Source organism: Arachis ipaensis, chromosome B8 (genome assembly GCF_059453495.1).
Source record: "Arachis ipaensis isolate K30076 ecotype BB chromosome B8, ASM5945349v1, whole genome shotgun sequence".
NCBI lineage: Eukaryota > Viridiplantae > Streptophyta > Magnoliopsida > Fabales > Fabaceae > Arachis > Arachis ipaensis.
This window is the reverse complement of record NC_142443.1, coordinates 20,266,639-20,288,636: the sequence shown is the minus strand read 5'-3', so window position 1 is coordinate 20,288,636 and position 21,998 is coordinate 20,266,639. Positions and strand designations below refer to the sequence as shown.

At 34.2% G+C, this 21,998-nt stretch overlaps 2 protein-coding genes across 2 annotated transcripts; both read right to left on the bottom strand.

Annotated features, from left to right (window-relative positions):
- Positions 1-7,100: 7,100 nt before the first annotated feature.
- LOC110265252 (uncharacterized) lies at positions 7,101-8,861 on the bottom strand. Its single transcript, XM_021108156.2, has one exon. It carries the CDS (start codon positions 8,859-8,861, stop codon positions 7,101-7,103), a length of 1,761 nt encoding a protein of 586 aa, XP_020963815.2.
- A 282-nt stretch (positions 8,862-9,143) lies between these two features.
- On the bottom strand, positions 9,144-11,039 carry LOC110265777 (G-type lectin S-receptor-like serine/threonine-protein kinase At4g27290). The gene is made up of 2 exons (XM_021109026.2): positions 10,954-11,039; positions 9,144-10,245 (listed from the first exon to the last, which is right to left on the bottom strand). Exons 1-2 carry the CDS (start codon positions 10,997-10,999, stop codon positions 9,380-9,382), a joined length of 912 nt encoding a protein of 303 aa, XP_020964685.1. The 5' UTR covers positions 11,000-11,039; the 3' UTR covers positions 9,144-9,379.
- Between the last annotated feature and the right edge of the window lie 10,959 nt (positions 11,040-21,998).

Here is a 21,998-nt window from a genome sequence, read left to right as displayed (position 1 = left end):
CTCTTAGTAGCTATGATTTATATAAGAAATTACTTTATTTTTGGTAAAATTTAAAAATACATTAATCTCATATCAATAATATATTTACTTTTTAAACATTCACATACTGAAAATAAGTGTAGAATTGGTCCAAGTCCAAATAATAGATGGAACAATAATAATATTAGTGGGTATAAATTATCATTTTCTAAAAGCTTTAATTCATAATTAGTAAACTTTTAATTATTTCTAATATAATATGTTACATATATCTATAATACAGCATATTATGCTTGATAATTGTTTACTTAAAAAATTTACACTATTAATTTTATATTTAAATTTTTTTATTATGGTACTATTTTAATATATTCTAGATTTTTATTATAAATTTATAATTTTGATGAAAATTATTCTTAGAAGAAATATTAATCTTATTTCTTAATTTTTTTCTGGTCTAGACAATATTAAATTATTTATATTAAAATATTTAGATAATTCAAAAAATATTATTTATATATTAATAATCTATTTTTTTAGATATTCAAGTATTAGAATTAGTCTAAATAATATACTGAATGATGACAACATTGGTTAATTGTGTATATATATTTCATTAGTTTGTTAATTTTATCTTTTGAATTATTTTTTATTATAGTAACATTTTAATGTACTCTAATTTTTTATTGTGTATTTATAATTTTAAAAATAATCATGCTTAGAGGAAATATTAATTTTATTTCTTAATTTTTTTAGTTCTGACAATATTAAATAATTTATATTAAAATATTTAGATAATTTCAAAACTATTATTTATACTATAACAAAATAACAATATATAAAGGGATATAGGAGTTTAATGTTCAACTCTTTTTTACTATTCAGTGAGTTTTGTATGGCAGTTGTTATATAAAATATTTATTTAAAAATATTAGTAATTTTTTATTTAATTTATACGGTAAATAATAACATTTTATGTAATTTTATTTTATTTAATATCTAATAAATTTAGATTCGAATTTTTTTTTATTCTTTTCGACATGGTTGAACTGAAATAGTCCCATGGTATGATTGACAACTTTGATTTTTATCATAATAACTATTTTTTCTATTAATTTTTATTTACTATTTTTTTAATTTCTGTCATAATACTATTTTTTATTCTAATAATAATTATTCCATACAGAGAAGTGCATCTTGAATTAGAAATAGAAGTAAAAAAATAAAACAAATTAAAAAATAAATTAATAGAGTAAAAAATTAAAGAAGAGGTTACACATGATTTTTCTATAACTGTTACTGAAATAAGATAGAGATGAAAATAAGAAGAGGTTACTGAAATACGATAGAGAATATGAGTGGTCGTTCACGTGCATGTGGTTTCTTTATGTAACGTAACGGGAGAAGTTCTATCATAAAAGATAATATTAAAACTTAAATTTGAATACTAAAATTTTGAAATGAGTCATGTAAACTATATACAATTACTCTCACATATAATAGTAGCTGTTTTATAAAATATTTATTTATTTATTTTTAAAAATATAATTTTTTAAATTCTAAAAGTATTAGTATTTTTTATTTAATTTATAGTGCAAATAATATTTTAGTTTATTTTATTTAATACTTAGATTCGATTTTTTTTCCACATGATTGAATTGAAACAGTGCTAGTGCTATTGTATGATTATTTTAATTTTGTCATAATAACTATTTTTTTCTACTATAATGTTACCGATTAAATATTTTTTAATTTAATTTATACTGTAAATAGTAATATTTTATTTCATTAGTTACCTGATAAATTAAAAGAGATATAAGAGTTTGGTGTCCAATTATTTTTTTTATTTTACTTCTATCACTATCACTATTAGGGGTGAGCACGGGTCGGTTTGGTTCGAGTTTATAGTAAAATAGAACCGAACCGATCAAAATGTAATTGGTTCGGTTTGGTTCGGATTTATATTTTTTTGTACATGTATCCGAACCAAACCAAACCGATTAAAAATGGATTGGTTCGGTTTGGGTAATTGGGTACCCGATGACTTTGAAATTCATAAAAAAACCAAATTTTTATCTTAAAAATTCAACAAATACAATAAACATGTAACATCAATAGAAATAATCCAAACATGTTAAACACCAAATACATTAAAACTAAACTCATTAAAATCCAAACATATTAATAATGAATAATCATTATCTAATAGAAAAGTCATATATTTTTATTTTTTTTATTTAATTAATATATGATCGGGTCGCGGGTTGGTTCGGGTTCCGTACCCCCAAAATCGATACCCGAACCAATCACTAACAAAAGTAATCGGTTTGGTTCGGGTTGGACCCGATTACCCATTGGTTTCAGAACCAATTTAATTGGTTCGGTTCAGGTTTGGACAGGTAATTGAGTACCCGCTACCCGTGCTCACCCCTAATCACTATAACCCAAAATAACCGAAGCAGTTATCATTAATTACTATATTCTCCTATTTTGTTTATTAATTATTCTTATAGTTTGATATTTAAAAATGAAAAAAATAAGCATTCTCATTTCTTTAGTTTTTTCACTATTTATAGAGAAATAAAGGCCTATTCAGGTTCAAATTCATATTTTAATATACCACTTAAAAAATAAAGACAAATATAAAAATCCATGACATTTAAGCAAAATTATCTTTTATAAATAATTAACATGTATTTTGGTTTATATATACTCTTTTTAAATCAGGATAATATTATTATCATTATTTTTTGAACTATATTTTTTCTTACCTATTTATTGTGTGCTTTTATAATTTAACATTTTAAAAGTTTTTTATAGTAATTTTATGGTAAAAAAATATGATATAAATAAGATCACGTCAATATTAAAATAATATAAAAAATATTTATTCAATAAATTTAAAGAGTGAATAATATATTAACAGAAAAAATTAATTTCTTAAAAAAAATAGAAAAGCGGCTGAATAGGCACGAGCCGCTAGTATATATAAATATAAAGTCACACATTCATACAGGCAAACCAAAATCGAAGATAAAAGTCACAATATTTATTTTGGATAAATATAGTATATAACATTTCCAAGAAGACACAGTAATAATAATCTAGGAGGAATATATACTAGGGGTAATAATTTTGGTGTTTTGTAATTATCAATTGACTATTAATAGTGTTTTTAATAGTGTGAGATTATATCTAATAGTGAGAGATCACTCACTTTTATTTTGATAGTTAAGTGCTGGCCAGAAAACATAAAAGTTGCTGCTCCTAGACTTTTCCATAATCTAATAGTACTTACCTTTTTTCTGCAACGTCCATTTATAAATGAGAATAGAGATCACGAATAAGGCCAAAACTCCGAACGACAGTACACAACTTATGATGATAGTCTTTTTCTTCTGGATTCTGGACTTGCGCGATTTACTTTCTTGAATAGTTTCTAAAAAATGTGTTGTTGAAAGAGAAGTTAAAAAGTTATAAGATGATAAAAACACACAGGCATATATATATATATATTCCGAAGCAGCCATTCTTATATAGATATTTTGGAGAGACGGAGTCAACTCTTCCATATCATTAAGATTTCCAAACCATAGCAAACACCCATTCTCCCCTTTACTTATATCTAAAGCTGCATAAGCCGTACAAGAACAATTGTTCAAACACAAACCCCGACAATCTTCAAGGCTAATGCTTCTATTACACCATGATTTTTCCGTGTCTGGTATTTTCAAGTCCGAATGCTTCAAAAACCCATCTCCATGGCAATTCAACGAAGTTCTCCTAACACAATCGCTATACGAATCTTGCTCGTTACTTGGTATAAATCCATCCAAGCAATCGCACATAGGGTTACTATTGCTATTACAACGAGAATAAGACCCACACGTTGCGTGGTAGTCGCAAGAATCTCCAGGCTTTTTTGAAATGGTGATCCAAGATGATTCCTCATTGCTCCATGTTGCCCGACGGCAGATTCCATCGGTTTCTAACACCAATTTATGAGGAGCTACACTGTTGATGTGAAAAGCGGTTCGAGCTATGAGCAATAAGGGATGAACACTGAACATTCAAGAACAAGGGAAGAGAGCTTCTGAACTCTGAATTCTTGATGTGAATTGCAGAGAGTGAAAATTTGATTAGTGAATCTCAATTACAAATGTTACAGGTTCAGCTATATATATAGAGTGAATGTCACTAACTAACTATCCTACTTGGCATAAATACAACAACAAGCAGTTACTTAACAGGAAGAGATAACTGCCTAATTAATTCTATATAGAGGAGTGTAAGGTGTGAGTAGAAGAGGGTGAGATCTGAAGGCATATAGTTGGTTCACACCCCCCTCAAGGTTGGGCTTATGAAGATCACATAAGCCAAGCTTGGAGTGACAGGAGGAGAAAGGTGCAGGGGAGAGGACTTTAGTGAAGATATCTGCAGTTTAGTGTAATGTAGAGATGGGAAGGAGCTTGATAACTTGTGTTTGAGCCTTGTCGCGCACTATATGGCAGTCAGCTTCTATGTGTTTGGTACGTTCGTGAAACACCGGATTCGCCGCAATGTGCAATGCGGACTGACTATCACAGTAGATAGCTGCTGGTTTGAGGATTAGAACGATGAGATCCTGAAGGATGAAGATGATCCATTGAGCTTCACATGTTGAGGCAGCCAAGGCTCTATACTCGGCTTCAGCGGAAGAGCGAGCAACGGTAACCTGTTTCTTGCTCTTCCATGTGATCAACGTAGTGCCCAGAAAAAAATAATAACCAGATATGGACCTCCTCGTGTCAGGACAGGTGGCCCAGTCACTGTCTGAGAAGCCGGTGAGCTGTAAGTCTGATTCGGTTTTGAATAAAAGGCCCTGGGCAGGAGCTGATTTCAGATACTTCAGGACTCTTAGAGCGGCTTGGAAGTGTTTATTAGTGGGGCAATCAAGAAACTGACTTAGCTTTCCAACGGCAAAGCTAATTTTGGGTCTTGTATTGGTTAGGTATAAGAGTCTTCCTAGCAGTCTTCTATATTCACTAGCATTTGGCATTGGGTCTCCAGAATCTTTAGAGAGATGAGAAGTGTAACCCATAGGAGTTGAACAATTCTTGGATCCAAGCATCCCATATTCTTCCAGTAAATCTAGGCAATATTTTCTTTGATACATTGCTATTCCTCTCTTGCTTCGAGCAAACTCAAAACCGAGAAAGAACTTCAATTCTCCAATATCTTTAATTTTGAAGAGGTCATGAAGATGTTGCTTCAAAGCTGTGATTTCTTTGATGCAGTTTTCCGCAAGCACCAAGTCATCGACATAGACTATCACAACTGTGAATCCAGAACCAGCAACCTTTGTGAACAAACTGTAATCATGTTTTGACTGAGTGTAGCCAAATTTGATAAAGGTGTGAGCTAATTTTGAGTTCCACTGTCTGCTGGCTTGCTTTAAGCCATAAAGTGACTTCTCTAATTTGCATATCAGCTTCGGATTGGACACATTCAAGCCAGGGGGTGGTTTCATGTAGACTTCCTCTTCAAGATTTCCATGTAGAAAAGCTGTGTTCACATCCAACTGGTGGACGAACCAGTCTTTGGCAGCTGCAACGGCTAGAAGAATCCTCAAAGTGTTCATTTTCACTACGGGACTAAAGGTGTCGGAATAGTCTTGCCCTGGAATTTGGGTGAAACCCTTTGCTACCAGTTGGGCTTTGCATCTTTCAACACTTCCATCAGCCTTAAGCTTGGTCTTAAAAACCCATTTGCATCCAATTGCATGCTTGCCAGCTGGTAAAGTAGTGAGTGACCAGGTTTGGTTTTCATCAAGAGCAGCAAGTTCTGATTTGATAGCTTCTTGCCAACAGGGATACATCACAGCCTCCTCATAAGTTTTGGGATCTGTGTTGGTGATCAAGGCAATGGAGAATTTTCTTTTATTTTTGGATAGACCATGATAGGACAGAACATGAGAAAGAGGGTACCTACTTGAAGTTGGTGGTGTAGTTGAGCTAGTAGTTAGAAAACAATGATAATCTTTTAGGTAGGAGGGGCGTTTTCTTTCTCTGTGAGGTCTTTCAACAATCGGGCCAGCATTATGAGGAATGTGAGGTGCAGCAGTATCCTGTTAATTGTATGGTGTGTTTGGTGCACTGATTTGTGGTGAATTGGCCACTTGGCCTTGTGGTGCTATGTCTGGATTTGTGATGCTGTGATAATAAGATGCAGAGTGTGTTGATGGTGTATTGAAAGGAGTGGTGTCAAAAAGAAGAGGGTCTGATAATTGAGTTGATGATGCATGGCACTTTTGGGAGAGTTCTGAATTCTATGTATTGCACAAAGGTAAAGTGTTCTCATAAAAAAACTACATCTCTTGAGAGAAAAATTTCTTTGGAATATAGATCATATAAAATGTACCCTTTTACTCCTTGTTTGTAGCCTAAGAAAATGCATTTTCTAGCTCTTGGGTCGAGCTTTTTTCTATTAGCATGAATGGTTGCAGCAAATGCTAAACATCCAAAGACCTTGAAATTGTGTATGTCAGGTAGTTTTTTGTGAAGAATTTCATAAGGGGATTTATTTTTCAAAATATTGCTGGGAATTCTATTGATGATATATATGGCATGAGCGGTAGCATAATGCCATAGTTTCTTTGGTAAGTTTGCATGAAACATAATTGCTTGGGTTACTGCCAAAATGTGTTAGTGTTTCCTCTCAACTATGCCATTTTGTTGAGGGATTTCAACACATGTGTTTTGGTGTATAATACCCATTTCTGCATAGAATTTAGTTAGTTTGAACTCAGCTCCATTGTCTGATCTAACCTGTTTAACAGCTTTGTTAAACTGAGTTTGAACTAACTGAATAAAATTTTTGAACAGTGTGGCAGCTTCAGATTCATGTTTCATGAAAAATAGCCAATAAAATCTACTTTTATCTTCCACTATTGTAAGAAAGTATTTGTGTCCAGCAGTGGAATTAATATTAATTGGTCCCCATATGTCTATGTGTACTAAATCAAATATTTCTTCTGACATAGACATGCTTATTGGAAATGGAAAACGCTTTTGCTTAGCATAATGACAAGATTCACAAGGACTGGTACAAAGATCAGATTTATTGATGAAATTGTAATTTTGTTACAATACAAGAATTCTGTCATTTGGTAAGTGACCTAGTCTAAGATGCCATAAGTTTGAGGTACTTCTATTCTTATTGTCATGTAGCTTATTACTATTGCTAAGATGTTGTGTTTGTGGTGTGAAGAATGCTGCTGCAATTGCTGGTCTTAGTTGAAAGTTCCTTACAGGTTTTAGGTCTTCAAATGCATAAAGCCCCTTCCTTTGCTCAGCTACACCAATCATCTTCGAGGAAAGGCAGTCCTGGATCTTGCAACAGTTTTCATCAAAGACAAATTCACATTTGAGCAAGTTAGTGGTTTTGGAAACTGATATGAGATTAAACTTGAAACTTGGAATGTACAAGACCTTTGTGAGAAAAAAATTTTTGGAGAAAATTATAGTCCCAACTATTGAAGTAACGGTATTGGTTCCATCTGGCATCCTAACAAGTATGGGTTCTATTTTATGTAATGAGTGAAAGGACTCTAAACAGTATGCTACATGATCGCTCGCTCCTGAGTCAATCACCCAGGAGCTAGGTTTAAAGGTTGAAACAGACATGGTATGAGCAATACCTTGATGAGAGGGTAATGTGACAATTTGGTTTATGGCATGTTGAGGCTTGTGTGTATCCAAAGACGGCTGTTTCAAGAGAGCTAGCAAGGCATGCTTCTGTTCCCTTGTGAATTCCAGTTCTGCACTACTGTCCTCTACTAGCTGGTCATCACCGATTCTTGCAAAATTCTCGTCATCAGTGATAGCATTGTTGATTGCACTGCTTTCTTGTCTGAGGTGAGGAGGTAAACCATGCTTCTTGTAGCATGTGTCGATTAGATGGCCAGTTTTCCCACAATAGGTACAGACTTTTGTTCGTCCTCTTCCTCTGCCAGCAGTTCTTCCTCCCCTGCCTCGGCCCCTTCCTCCTTGTGTTGAGGGTTGATATGGAGCAGCGCTGTTCATCAAGATTTTATTTTCAGTGAGGGGTTCACCACATTGGAACTGTCTTTCTTGTTGCAAAAGCAGTGAAAAAGCTTGTTCAATGCTTGGTAAAGGTTGCATCAGCATTATTTGTGACCTCACTATCGCATATTGTTCGTTCAAGCCTCTGAGAAAGCGAACGATATAGGTCTCATCTCTGTATCCTCTCATAACAGTTCCACACGTACAATTCCCGTTCTTGCAATGTATGCAGTTAGGTAGGGGCCTAAAGTTCTCCAGCTCTTCCCAAATACTTTTCAGCCTAGTGAAGTAGTCGGTCATGTTCAAATCACCTTGCCTCAGAGTGAACATTTCTTCTTCCAATCCTGCTACCTTGAATATATCTCCCTGAAAATATCTGTGTTTCAAATCTTTCCACAGATCTGAAGCGACATTGTGCCACATCACGCTTTGTGCTATGTCGGGACTAAGTGAGAGGGTGATCCAGGAGATGACGTAGTCGTTGCATCGTTCCCACACTTCAAACAAAGGATCTGTTGGTTCTGGTTTACTGATGCTTCCATTCACAAACTTGATCTTGTTCTTTGAGCTTAGTGCATGCAGCATGGCCCTCTCCCAACTGTGATAGTTGTTTGAGCCTAAAACCATGGAGATTAGCGGTGAACCAGGACTCTCACCTGGATGCAGATAATAGGGACTTGTCGGATCTACGATTGAAGAGGCATGAGTTCTTGGTGATTGAGTCTGATTGATTTGTTGACTAACCAGACTCGCTAGGGTTTGAAGATCGATTCCGGAAATTGTCGCATCGGGAACCGGATTTGGTGGACGATTAGCCATTGATCGAGAATTGAAAGGAGAGAGGAGTTCTTGATCAAGATTTTGAGTGCCAGAAATCGAATAGATGATCAAATCGAATCAAGAAGAGAAAGAATCACCTTGATTGAAAAGGAGAAAGAGATCGATCAAATCGAATCAAGAAGAGAAAAAAATCACCGTGATTGAAAAGGAGGAAGAGATCGATTAGAGATCGATGAGGTATGGATTCACTAACTCTTCACCAACAGTTCAAGTTCTTCAACCTTACTCCACGCTCACCGCACCATGTGAAAAGCGGTTCGAGCTATGAGCAATAAGGGATGAACACTGAACATTCAAGAACAAGGGAAGAGAGTTTCTGAGCTCTGAATTCTTGATGTGAATTGCAGAGAGTGAAAACTTGATTAGTGAATCTCAATTACAAATGTTACAGGTTTAACTATATATATAGAGTGAATGTCACTAACTAACTATCCTACTTGGCATAAATACAACAACAAGCAGTTACTTAACAGGAAGAAATAACTGCCTAATTAATTCTATATAGAGGAGTGTAAGGTGTGAGTAGAAGAGGGTGAGATCTGAAGGCATATAGTTGGTTCACAGTTGATAAGCTCATAAGTAGCATATTCTTCTTCCTCGTTGGAAACATAGTTATATTTAACTATGGAGGTTTTTTTAGCCACCGCTGCTTGTCCGCTAAATTGAACGCCGTTCCATGATCCGATGCGAATGCTTTTGGTTGCGCCGTCTCGGATCATAAGCTGTGGACATCCATCTATATCAAGTTGTAAACTATATCTACCGTAAGATGGATCGTTAGAGTTGTTCCATGATCTTAGGTACCGGTTTAGACCAGTAACCAAATTTCTCCCTAGCTTTTGTCCAGGTAGCATTGTATCGGATGGATAGTCATAACTCTGCCACAAAAAACCTTTGGACTCATCATCACCATTGCTTCTCTCACGCACTACAAGATTTCCTGAATTCAAAAGCTTTGCAATTGGATCCTGTGTTGCTGATGAAGTTGTATTAGAGGACCAGATGGTGACATTATTGTTGTTACGATCAAGAAGAACTAAGATTCCGTTGTCCATGACCTTCAGGACCCCCGATAAGTTAGTTAAGGGCTTGTTTCTGTTGGCAACCCATACTATACTCTGTTTTGGAACTTTGTTATACCAAATTCCGACATACCGATTCTTAGAAGTTCCAGGGCTAAAAAACCCTAGTGCAAAGGTTTCATCAGCTGAAACTATGGTCTCACCATTATCGCTCAGAAATTGTACTCTATCAATAGTGTCTCTTGCAATAGAGACTGCTGCATTGTTCACGAGAGAAAGGTACAGTAGCAACATGCTAAAACCTTCCATATTTTCTTCTTCACTATCTTTGTTAATATCACCTGTATGTGAAACCAGAGCAATTTACTTCTTGGGAAATGTTAAGTGACTCTTTCTTTTCCTTTTTTTTCTTGTATTTGAGTGAACATTATTAATTAATTTTCTACTTTTTTACAGTTAAGAAGGTATTGACTCCTCGGCATTTTCTCTCAGCATTTTCTAATTGTAAAAAATAAAAAATTAACTACCATTAACGCATTTAATAGGTTACTCATAAAATAAAAGTGATTAATTACGAATAATGGATCAAGATCTTATAAAGTGAAAAAATTGGTAAAATAATAAAGTAAAAAGTTAATATTTTTAAATTAAAATAATGAGACATATTTTATGAAAATTATAAAATCAAGTGATTAATTTTTTATTTTATAACTTTATTAATTTTTTCATTTTAGAAGATGCAAATTGAAGAATAGAATAATAATTAACCTTTTGTCTATTTTATTAATAACTTCTGGACCAACATACATAATTCACATTGAGAAGTGTTAGGAGGCTATCAATTTTTGTATTTTGTAACCATCAATTGGTTATTAATAGTATTTTTAATGGTATGAGATTACATCCAATAATAAAAAATCACTCACTTTTCTTGTGATGGTTGAGTACTGGCTACAAAACACAAATATTGCTGGTCCCTAGACTTTTCCATTCACATTTAGCTTTTTATTTTCATGCTCATTTAAAAGAATTTACTCATACTAACGTACCTTGTGGAGTTGTGGTCTTGGTGGGTATATGGAGCAACTTACACATGTTTTAGGAGATGGAAATTAAAGAAGGGAATGGAGTCTTGTTTATGGAGTGCAAATGAAAGTTTGAACTACCATATGCTATTTATATCTTCCTTAGTACTCAATTAGTACCCATCTACCTCAAGTGTATGAAACCTAATTATCAGCTTCACGCGAATTTGTCAACTAAAATGACGTGCAATAAATTAAAATGATTGTTTTATATATATCTTCTATCGTCATGCATTCTAATTAAACTAAAATCATTTTGTATCTTATCTCCTTTTGAATTCAACCAACGTAACGACTCAGCATCATATTTTTATTAAGTGTTTAATTTTAATATCATTTTTCTTTGTTTCCTTGGGGACGAAGTGAAAGGGATTTTTGGTGTTTATATATATACAGTGTAGACTCTTTTTAAAAAATACTACCTCTAATTGTTTTCTTCTAAGATTACTCTTTGTTTTGACCAGTCCAAATATCAGTAATTACGAGGAAAAGATTTTAGCTAATAATTAAACAATATTAGTATATTTAGAGTCTTTATTTGCAGTGATAGATTTATAAATTATTCATTTGTTTTTATCTAATAGTTTAAATATCTATAATATGATATGTGTATGATAAAAAATAAAAAATAAAATTCAATTCATGTTACTCTTATTTTTTCTTAAAAAAATATATTTTAACACAAAATAAAATAGATTTGTGTGCATTCTCTTCGTGTTAGATATAATAATTATAATACGCGCGTATTCGATGCTCTATTGAAAACAATATCTAAATTAGTGCTTACATGATATCTGAGCTTATGAATTGGTCTTACCCTTTTGCATGTAATTAAAGGTTTAGTAACGAAAACACTAACAATTTTTTAGCATAGTCATATTTTCGTATATTTTTTAAGCCAAAAAGAATTATTCACTAACAGTAGAATTACAAGTTTAATTTAAGGCGGATTTTTTGGTATAAAATGGGAGACAATTTTACACCTGTAGAAATGCGCTGGAGAGATTAGATGTGCAACAAGTGTCCAAGACAGGGACAACGTTTGACAGTCGAAAAGGTACTTGTCTATAATCTCTCACGTGATGAGGTATGTTGGTTTAGATTAGTTAGTTATTAATGTTTGGAAGCTATAATTAATTAGTGTGGGTTAATTAGTGGGTTTATACGTAGGCCTTATTCTAGTGCAGGTGAGCAGATTCTTTTTTTTGGAAGTAGTTAACAATTTTTTAAACAATCAGCCCAATTAATTTATTGTTTTGTTGGACGTTTGTATTCTTGATATATGATTGGGCACTAGGTCCAAGTGTTTTTGAAAATTATTTAATAGTGTCATGACTGTGTTTTTAAATAATGAAAAAAAGATTGGGCTAAGGCCTAATAACTTACCAAGAAAATATGACAACATAACTTTGATATAACTTTGTGAGAGCTCTATTAGATAAAATGAGTTGATTTTATCTGTAGAATTTGACATTTTTTATTAAGTAGATACGTTGATTTGTTTGTGTTGTCAACAACTAATAATAATTTTAGAAAATAAAATGAAATAAAAATATAGAGATAAGACTTTGATTGATTTTTGTGCATATTGTTGAAACAATATGTAAATTTTTGTATAAAACTTTGAATCTAACGTATAATGAATTTGTTTCGGTTTAAATGTATTTGAGGTGACTTTTGTCGACGATAAAATTCTGGTGTATTTTCTTTTGGGAGAAAATTATTGAATTGGATTATGAGATTTTATCCATTAAAAAAATACCGCTAATTTTTATGCACTTATATGTAGCTATGTTGAATATATTAATTTCGTAGTGTATAAATCATAATTAGGAGTCTAAGTTAAAAAATTAGTCGTTAAAAGAAAGGAAATGAATGAAGTTGTAGTTGATAATGTATTTTTGAAGGTAATTAAGATGGAATTTCAAAAATTAGGATTTTGATATTAGGTTTCATATTTAGGGTTTAGAATTTAAGATTTTGGACTATGGCAAAGGATTCTGATTTAAGTGATTCAGAATGACGATGGATCATAAACTATATAGTATGATGCCCAAAAACAAAACCAACAGTCATAGACTAGTATGCATACCACTCGGTTATAAACTTAATTTAGAAAAGATATGTTTATAATTCTATATAAGAAGCAGTATTTAATGCATTACTAGACTTGTCAATTATTAATGTTTTCGTTCATTCTAATTATGTTAATTGTGAATCATTCCAAAGGTAAAACACTCGAATAAACCAAATACATGCCAAAATTAAGCGAATCATCCAAAGCCAAAAACATTACGTTGATGGCCCGAAGTATGTACCTTGTTAATTCGAGTTAGACGAATTTGACTTTCACGTTAGTGGAGTCAATGGAATTGAGTTGAATCGATTTACATAGGAATGTTGTGTTAACCATAAACCGAATGGAGCGTAGGCGAATTAGGTAAACTCAGAATAAATCGAGTCAGACATATTCGATTTACACGAATCATAGTTGTAAAAATTGAACCGGACCAGTGGGTTCGTCCAGAAAACCACCGAATCGGTTACTCGTTGGATAGTTTAAGGAAGAAAACCGGTGTGAACCGGTAAGAACCGGATCAAACTGGTCAAAACTGATGAGAACCGATGAAAACTGGTCTGCTTGAAAATTTTTTTAAAATGTCTCCACCAAATCTCAAACCAAGAACCCTGGAGCAAAAGCAACCTCCACTTGCCACTTAGCCATTGCACTTCCAAGTACTATATTTGACAAATACTAATTATATAGTATACATAAATATCTAATTTAATTTAATTTTTATTTTTTCTATTTTTCAAATTAATTATATTTGAGTTACATACCATTATTAATATAAATATAAATTTCACTAAAAATTTATTAATTTACTTGATCTATTTTATTGCTAGTATTTTGATTAACGTTATTTGTTTTGATATTAACGTTATTTGTTTTGATATACTGATATTATAGTTAGATGATAGGCTTTGTGAATTAATTATTTTTTATTATATCAAATTAAAATACTACTGTAGTATTACTGATAAATTTTATGATTTTTTTATATTAGTTATTTTTAGAAGTTGAGACTTGATTCTTCATAAAATGTTAGTGAAGATATGTATTTCAAATTTTAATTTTAAGTTTTTAACTATTTTATATTTTATATTTACGTGAGACCGATTTTATCAGTTTAACGAGTGATTTATCGGTTGAACCAATAAATCAGTAAACCAGTAGTTTGACCGGTTCGATCACCGGTTCGATTCTGACAACTATGACACGAATGAACAATTAAATGAAATAAGCCAATTCAATTTATAGAGATGGTAGCTTTGGTAAATCGAATACAACATTGTCGACTTAATATGCACGTAGCCATAAATCTTGCAAAAAAAAAATGTATATTATAAGAAAATTATAATAACAAAATTATAACCCTTGTCAGAGAAGGTAAATAAGAAATTATAAGTAAAAATTTTATGTTACAACTCTTTTCATAATAACAAAATTGATAATAACTATATATATTATCTTATGTAATATTTATATTTTAATAAATATATATTAATTTTTATTATAAACAAGATATTTAAAAATTATTAAGTTTTATATGTTTTTTTATAGATTAATAAATAGATCTTAATTTTTATTATGAAAAGACTACCAACATATATAAATAGATTTATGTTTACTAAAAATTAAAATTAAAGTATTAAAAATGAAATATAATTATGTTATATTAGTAACTATTAAATATAGTTATGTTATATTAATAAATATAAATAATATATAATCATTATGTACTTAACCAAGTAAATGAGTATATAAGAGTTATTTTGTAGTCTCAATGTTAATTTATATGTTTTGAATTTTCTTTTAATAATATATATGCTGTAGGCATATTAGGTAGTTAAAGTGTTTAGAGGTGTGCAGTATCTCCCTATATTTCCAAGGTATTGGCATCATGAAGGCTTGCCTTTTTTCAAAAAGGCTTTTCAAGACTCGTTGGACCTCACACCGAGTTTTCACATTAACATTGAATACTTTTGTGTGAGATACTGAAGCTGGATTATATAGTCACTGTGGTGCTTAGATTTGCCGTTGAACACTCATCAGAGAATTCACATCACAGAGCGAGCAAGAATGGAAGATGGCCGATATCAATACTACGCGGTGAGGAGGGGGCATGTTCCTGGCATATACGGCACATGGTTAGAGTGCAAGCGTCAGGTAACCAGGTTTAAGAACAATGACTACAAGGGTTTCAAAGACTTGGATGAGGCTAAGGCGTGGCTTGGTGGCGTTGCAAAAGTAGCAGATTTTAGGGGGGAGCCTCAACAGATTGCTATCGAAGCAGGGGAGCAACATCAATAGGGAGACCTCGGACAAGACCTTCCGAATCTGATTCAACTTTCGGTGTATGGAAGCCCGCCATCCCATGAAACTGAAGACACCCGTGGGAGCTCGTCAAGTAGTCTGGATGTTCGCGGTGTCAGTTGCGACTCGTATGCCTTAGGAGGTCTGTGAATAATTGATTTAGAAAGCTTTTGTTAGCTTTTAGAGTATGATTGGTTTGAAGGATTAAGGAAATGAATTTGTTTTCTGATGCAGGTGGTGTCGAAGGCCGTGTGATGAAGGAGGGACCTTTCTTGCACGTGGAGGATATGGAGTTGTTGCTAATGCGTGCATGCTCATCCCTTAGCATCGGGGCTCCCATTTTCATATGCCAGGAGCACATGTCTAGTGAGGAGGCCGTTTGCTTTGCATTCACCATGGTTCTGCCTTATAACAGCAGGGGCCTAGAGCTCGTTGCACACGAACCCACTTCAGCAGATATGCGAGTGGCTCATCAAGAAGTATCATTTGCAATGTTGGAGAAAATGGTAGCAGCAACTGGATATAGCATATGCGACTACAACTACCGCACAGTTGTCCTCATGCAGGAACGCTGGAGAGAGATTCAGGATGCCAGTCTAGCTTCCATGGCACAACGGATTCATCTTCTAGAAGAGGAAAATGCTGATCTTCAGCATCAGGTTGAGATGATAAATGAAATGCTGGAAGAGTAGTGGTACATTTTACAATTTAGGTTCGGGTCTGAGGTATGTGTGCTTAGGACAGTGGCTATTGAAGGTTAAGGTTTTTACTCTAGTTGAATATGTTGTTACTTTAGGATAAATTAGATTAAGTTCTGGTTGCTAACATTTCTAGCATTGGGGTGAGTATCTCTGGTGGAGTAGTATGCATTCATGTTGAAGTTGAATGTAACATGGATATGTATATTCTAGTTATGATGAATATGGTGGATGATTAAGAAAATGAAGGTTTGATTTCCATTTCTGAATCAATATTTGAATATTGGTAGAAACACTAACAATGTGGTTTTGTTGTTAACTTTATGGTGTTGGGGTCCTGATTTTTTGCTTCTTCCTGTTGACGTCCGACAAGCGCCGAGTGGGTACGTTGTTATTTGGTAGGAACACAGGTGGAATAAGCTAAGTAGTTGTAAATAATGGTTAAATATTTAGTTGATAATATTACTCAATATTTTGGTTTAAAGTGAACCCAATTCTATTAATTAATGGTTAATTTGAAATCAAATTTATGATTCTTTGACCATTTTAACAAAATAGGTGTTGATTAGTGTATTTTAGCTGTGAAGCCGTGGATAAAGGGGTCGGAGAAGAAGTTGCCAATGCCCTAAAAGAATATAAAGTTGTAATCTGCTTTTGAAAAATAAATATTTAATATAAGTGTTCGCAGCCATCAACCTTGTCGAATCAATCTATCAAGTAGCATGACAGATAGTAGTGGGAAGGATTAGGGTGAGTGGCTCGGTGGCCACCTCGTGATTCGTAACAAATCTTGCAACAGAAGGTTACCATCAAAAGAAGGGAGAAATGATGGTTTTCAGTGGCTAAGAGAAGGGGGGTTGAATCTTAGCCCCTTTTTCACTCAATAATACTTGCTGGTCTTTGAAACAACTTCTGGAGACTTTTGCCTTTTTGTCTCGTAACCAGCCACGAGACTTTTTCTTTTGTCTCGTACCCAGCCACGAGACTTTTTTTTGTCTCGTTGATTAGCACGAGATATTTTTCAGTTTTATCTCCTGGGCAGCAGAAACAGAAATGGAGTAGAAGAGAGAGAGAATTACACCAAGATATATCATGGTTCAGCTGCTAAGTGTAAGGCAGCCTACATCCAGTCTCCATCACAATAATGATAGAATTTCACTATAATCATTCTTGATTACAAACACCAATTCTCCCTAGGAACTACCCTTCTTATCCGGGACAAATCCAGAATCTAAAACCCAATCCTGAACTTGACTTGGTCACTGCCAAGCTTTCAACTGCTAAGTGCTAACCCAACTTGCAAGGGGATTCCCACAGAATCATGAAACACAACACATATGTACAAAAGAACTCTAAGGACATCTATGGATTTTTCTTTTAATTTTGCACTCTCTGCCTTTTTTCGCTCTATGGTTTTTTCTTACAAACCTCACTGTTTGCCTTTTTCCATGAGACTCAAGACAGACAAAATTAAACAGAAAAATTACAAAATGAAGAACATTGAAGGAGAAGAACTTCTGTTAGCTTAGGTAGCTATGAGAACTCTGTGCCTTGTACTCTCACTCCTTGCTCCTTGAATCAAACCCTGACTGTTCACCCTTACTTATAGGGAGAAGCCTCCAAGGTTGAAACCAAACAAACCAAGCTAATCTTCTTCTTCTTCAAACCAGAATCAGTTCGGCCAGAGAGAGAAAAGAGATAACCCATGCAAAACCCAACATGCAATTACCTCTAGTCCTTCCTTGGTCACCAATCTTCATCAATCTGAGCCATCCATCCTTGCCTTGCTCTACAAGATGGATTCCTAGCCCTTGATGCATGCATGATGATGATGGCTTCATCTGCTCTAATCTCTGCCTCTTCCATCACGTAGCCACTGTAGCTACCTTCTGTGGTGGTTGAGCAGAATCAGAGTCAAGCCATCCCTCCAAGGATCTTCTTCTCTGACCGAGATCTTCTCTTCTATTTTTGGGTATGGAGAAGCCAAGATCTCTTTACCAAATCTTACCATAAATGATGAGAATCTTAGCCACAGCATACTTTTAGTTTTCTTTTTCTTGCCATTATTGTGATGGTCTTGTGGCGTGCTTCTCTTTCTCTTCAATGGCTAGCTTTAGTTTTCATGGTTGCTGCTGTGATATGACCGAAAGAGAGGAACGAGTAGAGAGAAAAGTAAGAAAATATTCAATGGATTTGAGCAATAATTAATGTAACAAAGAGAGAGAATAAAAGTAAACTCAAGTTTCCCACTTTCTTTTGTTGAGTAGCGTGTAGAGTCATTAAAGCCATCAAATCAATTTCTCTCTCTCATTTATGTTTCCAATGCTAGCAAATTAAATTTTGAAATCCATCCCAAAATAAGAAATGGGATCCGTTAGGAGCAATGAAGCAAAACATTTTGCTTTCTTTCTCAATAAGATTCGGACCAAGCATTGGATCATTTAGCAAAGATTATAATTTGGCTTGTAGAAGCAAAAGTCCAATCTGGCCCAATTCCTTTTGATTTTCAGACCAACTTTAATGGTCTTGTAGCAAGTATTTCAATTGGGCTTGTTTCACAAATTCTGACCCAAATAACACAACAACTATTCAGCCATAAAGATCAAATTAATTTAGTATCAATGCTGAATGTATTTTCAATATAATTGGGCTTGTATCATTTTTCTTTTCTGTTCGGCACAAATGTAAAATCCTGCATAGCAAAATTATTTAAATCAATATTTATAAATTAAAATCAACTTAATAATTTTGCAATTAATCATATTAATAATGTTTGATCATCACTAAATGAGAGTGTGATTTGTTGAACTTGTTTTTGAAATCTAATGACTCCAAATTTGCTGGCTCCCTGGTGTTATGCAAGGCAAACCCTTTTGTCTTCTGGGTACTCCATCCGGGTGTGGTTTTCTTTGGTGGTGATTGCGGTGGTGATGGAATGGGTGAAGTGTGTGATTCTTCTTCTTCAGCCACAGGAACCTTTTCCTTGAAGATGTCTTCGTTGCAATTACTTTCCTCCTCATAGTGTCTGTATGTTTGGATGGTGGTGAGGGAGAAGATGAAGAGGTAGAATGGATATGTATATGGGTGTGAGTTTGGGGTGTGGAAGGTTTTTGAGAGAAGAGGATTCTTTCACTTTTTCTAGGGGCAGTTTTCTTTTTCATGATAATGGAGAAGTGGAATAGGGAGAGTTGAAGAGAACCGAATTGGGTGAGGGAGGAGGGAGGTTAGGGACGCATTAAATGTGGAGTAGAGAGAGAATTGAATGGAGTTTAATGACCATTAGTGGGCGGTTATTAACCAAAAGAGTTTTCTTTTATTTGAAATAAACTGAAAAGTGGTTTCCTAGAATCAAGGGATTAGAGGAGGGAAAAGATTTGATTTGACAATATCCTCTTCCAACAAGATTTGATGAGACAACAAAAGAGATTGTGATTTGCATAAAGGGAAACTAACAAAACGGTCAGAGTGAGGTCAAAGAAATTTGGTGAGGCCCATAAGAATTAATATCTGCGCAGTCTCCCCCTTGATCATAGCCCTTTCAACACATCCTGATTTTTATCCCGTGCTTTCCTACGAGACAAAACTGAACAGAATAAAAAAATTCACAAGTTATCAATAGAACTTAAATCAATCATTCCCAAACTTTTTCTCAAAGTGCAGAATTTGTCTTCACAGAGGGGTTTTGTAAAAATGTCAGTAAGTTAGTCTTCATATTTTACAAATTGAATGTTAATAGTACCCTTTTGCACATGTTCTCTAATAAAGTGATATTTAATTTCAATGTGCTTGGTTCTTGAGTGCAAAACAAGATTTTTAGAAATGTTTATAGCACTCATATTATCACAAAATAAGGGTATACTATTGATCTTTAATTTGTAATATTCCAACTGCATTTTTAACCAAATTAATTGTGAACAACATGTAGATGCAGAAATATATTCAGCTTCACCTGTGGATAGTGCCATTGTGGCTTGCTTTTTGCTTGATCACATGTTGAGTGAGCTTCCAAGGAAGCAACACATGCCGGAGGTGCTCCTTCTATCCACTCTATCTCCCGCATAATCTGCATCACAAAACCCTACTACAAAAAAGTCATCAGATTTAGGATACCACAAACCATAATCACTTGTGCCCTTAATGTATCTAATGATGCGCTTAACAGCTGAAAGATTGGATTCTCTTGGGTGAGATTAAAACCTTGAGCATACACCCACACTTTGAACAATATCTGGTCTAGAGGAGGTAAGGTACATAAGTGAACCTATCATTCCTCTATACCTTGTTTCATCCACATCTTTACCATCATCATCCTTTTCAAGTTTTGTGTTTGGATGCATTGGTGTTCCCATTGGTTTGGAACTTTCTAGGCCAAATTTTTTGATAAGTTCCTTTGCATACTTTCCTTGGTGAATAAAGGTACCACTAGGAGTTTGTTTAATTTAGAGGCTAAGAAAGAAAGTTAGCTCTTCCATTAAACTCATTTCAAACTCACTGGTCATGAGTTTTCCAAACTCTTCAAACAAGGACTCATTGGCCGACCCAAACACAATATCATCCACATAAACTTGAACTAGGAGAATATCATCATTAGATGCTTTAATGAATAAAGTTGTGTCGGTGGTTCCCCTTTAAAAGTGATTTTTCAATAGTAAGGCACTAAGCCTTTCATACCAAGCTCTTGGAGCTTGCCTAAGGCCATAAAGGGCCTTTGAGAGTTTAAAAATATGATTTGAAAATTCTTTATCCTCAAAACCGGGGGGTTGTGCCACAAACACTTCTCTATCAATAAATCCATTAAGAAAAACACATTTCACATCCATTTGAAACATTTTAAAACCCTTGTGGGCAGCATAGGCAAGAAGCAACCTAATTGCTTCCATTCTAGCTATCGGAGCAAAAGACTCATCAAAATCTATCCCCTCTTCTTGATCGTAACCTTGGGCCACTAATCTAGCCTTGTTACGAACAATTTTTCCATCCTCACCTAGTTTATTTTTGAAAACCCACTTAGTACCCGTAACTTTCTTACCATCCGGATGAGGTACTAGTGTCCAAACATCATTCTTGTCGAATTGAGCAAGCTCCTCTTGCATGGATTTGACCCATGATGGATCTTCAAGAGCTTGTTTTACATTGTTGGGCTCCATTTGTGACAAGAGAGCAAAATTGTTTGGTTCGGATTGCCTTTTGGATGAGGATCTTGTCGTTACAGCTTGTGAGGGATCACCAATGATAAAGTCATGAGGATAACCCCTCATGGACTTCCATTCTCTAGGCTTTCAGAGTGGTGTTGAGCTTTGATGAGTTTTTGTGGGTTGTTCTATTCCAGTTTCTCCAGCTGGCTCAGGAGACAAAATAGAAATGTCTCCTCCATTTTGATGAGACAAAACTGAACTGGCAGATTCTTCATTTTGAGCAGACTTGGGATTTTCTTCTCTTGTTTCCTTGTTGGCAGCTTCTTCACAATCTGAATAATTATCTATCACAGTACTGGGAATTAAATTAGAATCACAAAAAGTAACATGTATGGATTCCTCTATTGTCCTATGTTCCTTGAGGTAAATTCTATAGGCCTTGCTAGTGGTGGAGTATCCAACAAACATCCCTTCATAGGATTTTGGATCAAATTTACCAAGGTTTTCTTTATTGTTAAGTACAAAGCATTTGTATCCAAAAACATGGAAATACTTAAGATTTGGAAGGGTTCCTTTCCATAGCTCATAGGGAGTTTTCTTCAACCCTTTTGGAATAATGCTCCTGTTTAAAATGTAATAAGCTGTATTTACAGCTTCAGCCCATAGAAATTTTGGAATCTCATTTTCACAAAGCATGGCCCTAGTCATTTCTTGAAGGTTTCTATTCCTTCTCTCAACCACTCCATTTTGTTGAGGGGTTCTAGGGCATGAAAAGTTATGAGCAATTCCAAAGTCATC

Coding starts and splice junctions, on each gene's coding strand:
- LOC110265252 (XM_021108156.2), bottom strand. CDS start 8,861: ATGGCTAATCGTCCACCAAATCCGGTTCCCGATGCGACAATTTCCGGA.
- LOC110265777 (XM_021109026.2), bottom strand. CDS start 10,999: ATGTGTAAGTTGCTCCATATACCCACCAAGACCACAACTCCACAAG. Junction 10,246..10,953: donor CAAGACCACAACTCCACAAG/GTACGTTAGTAT, acceptor TTTCACATACAG/GTGATATTAACAAAGATAGT.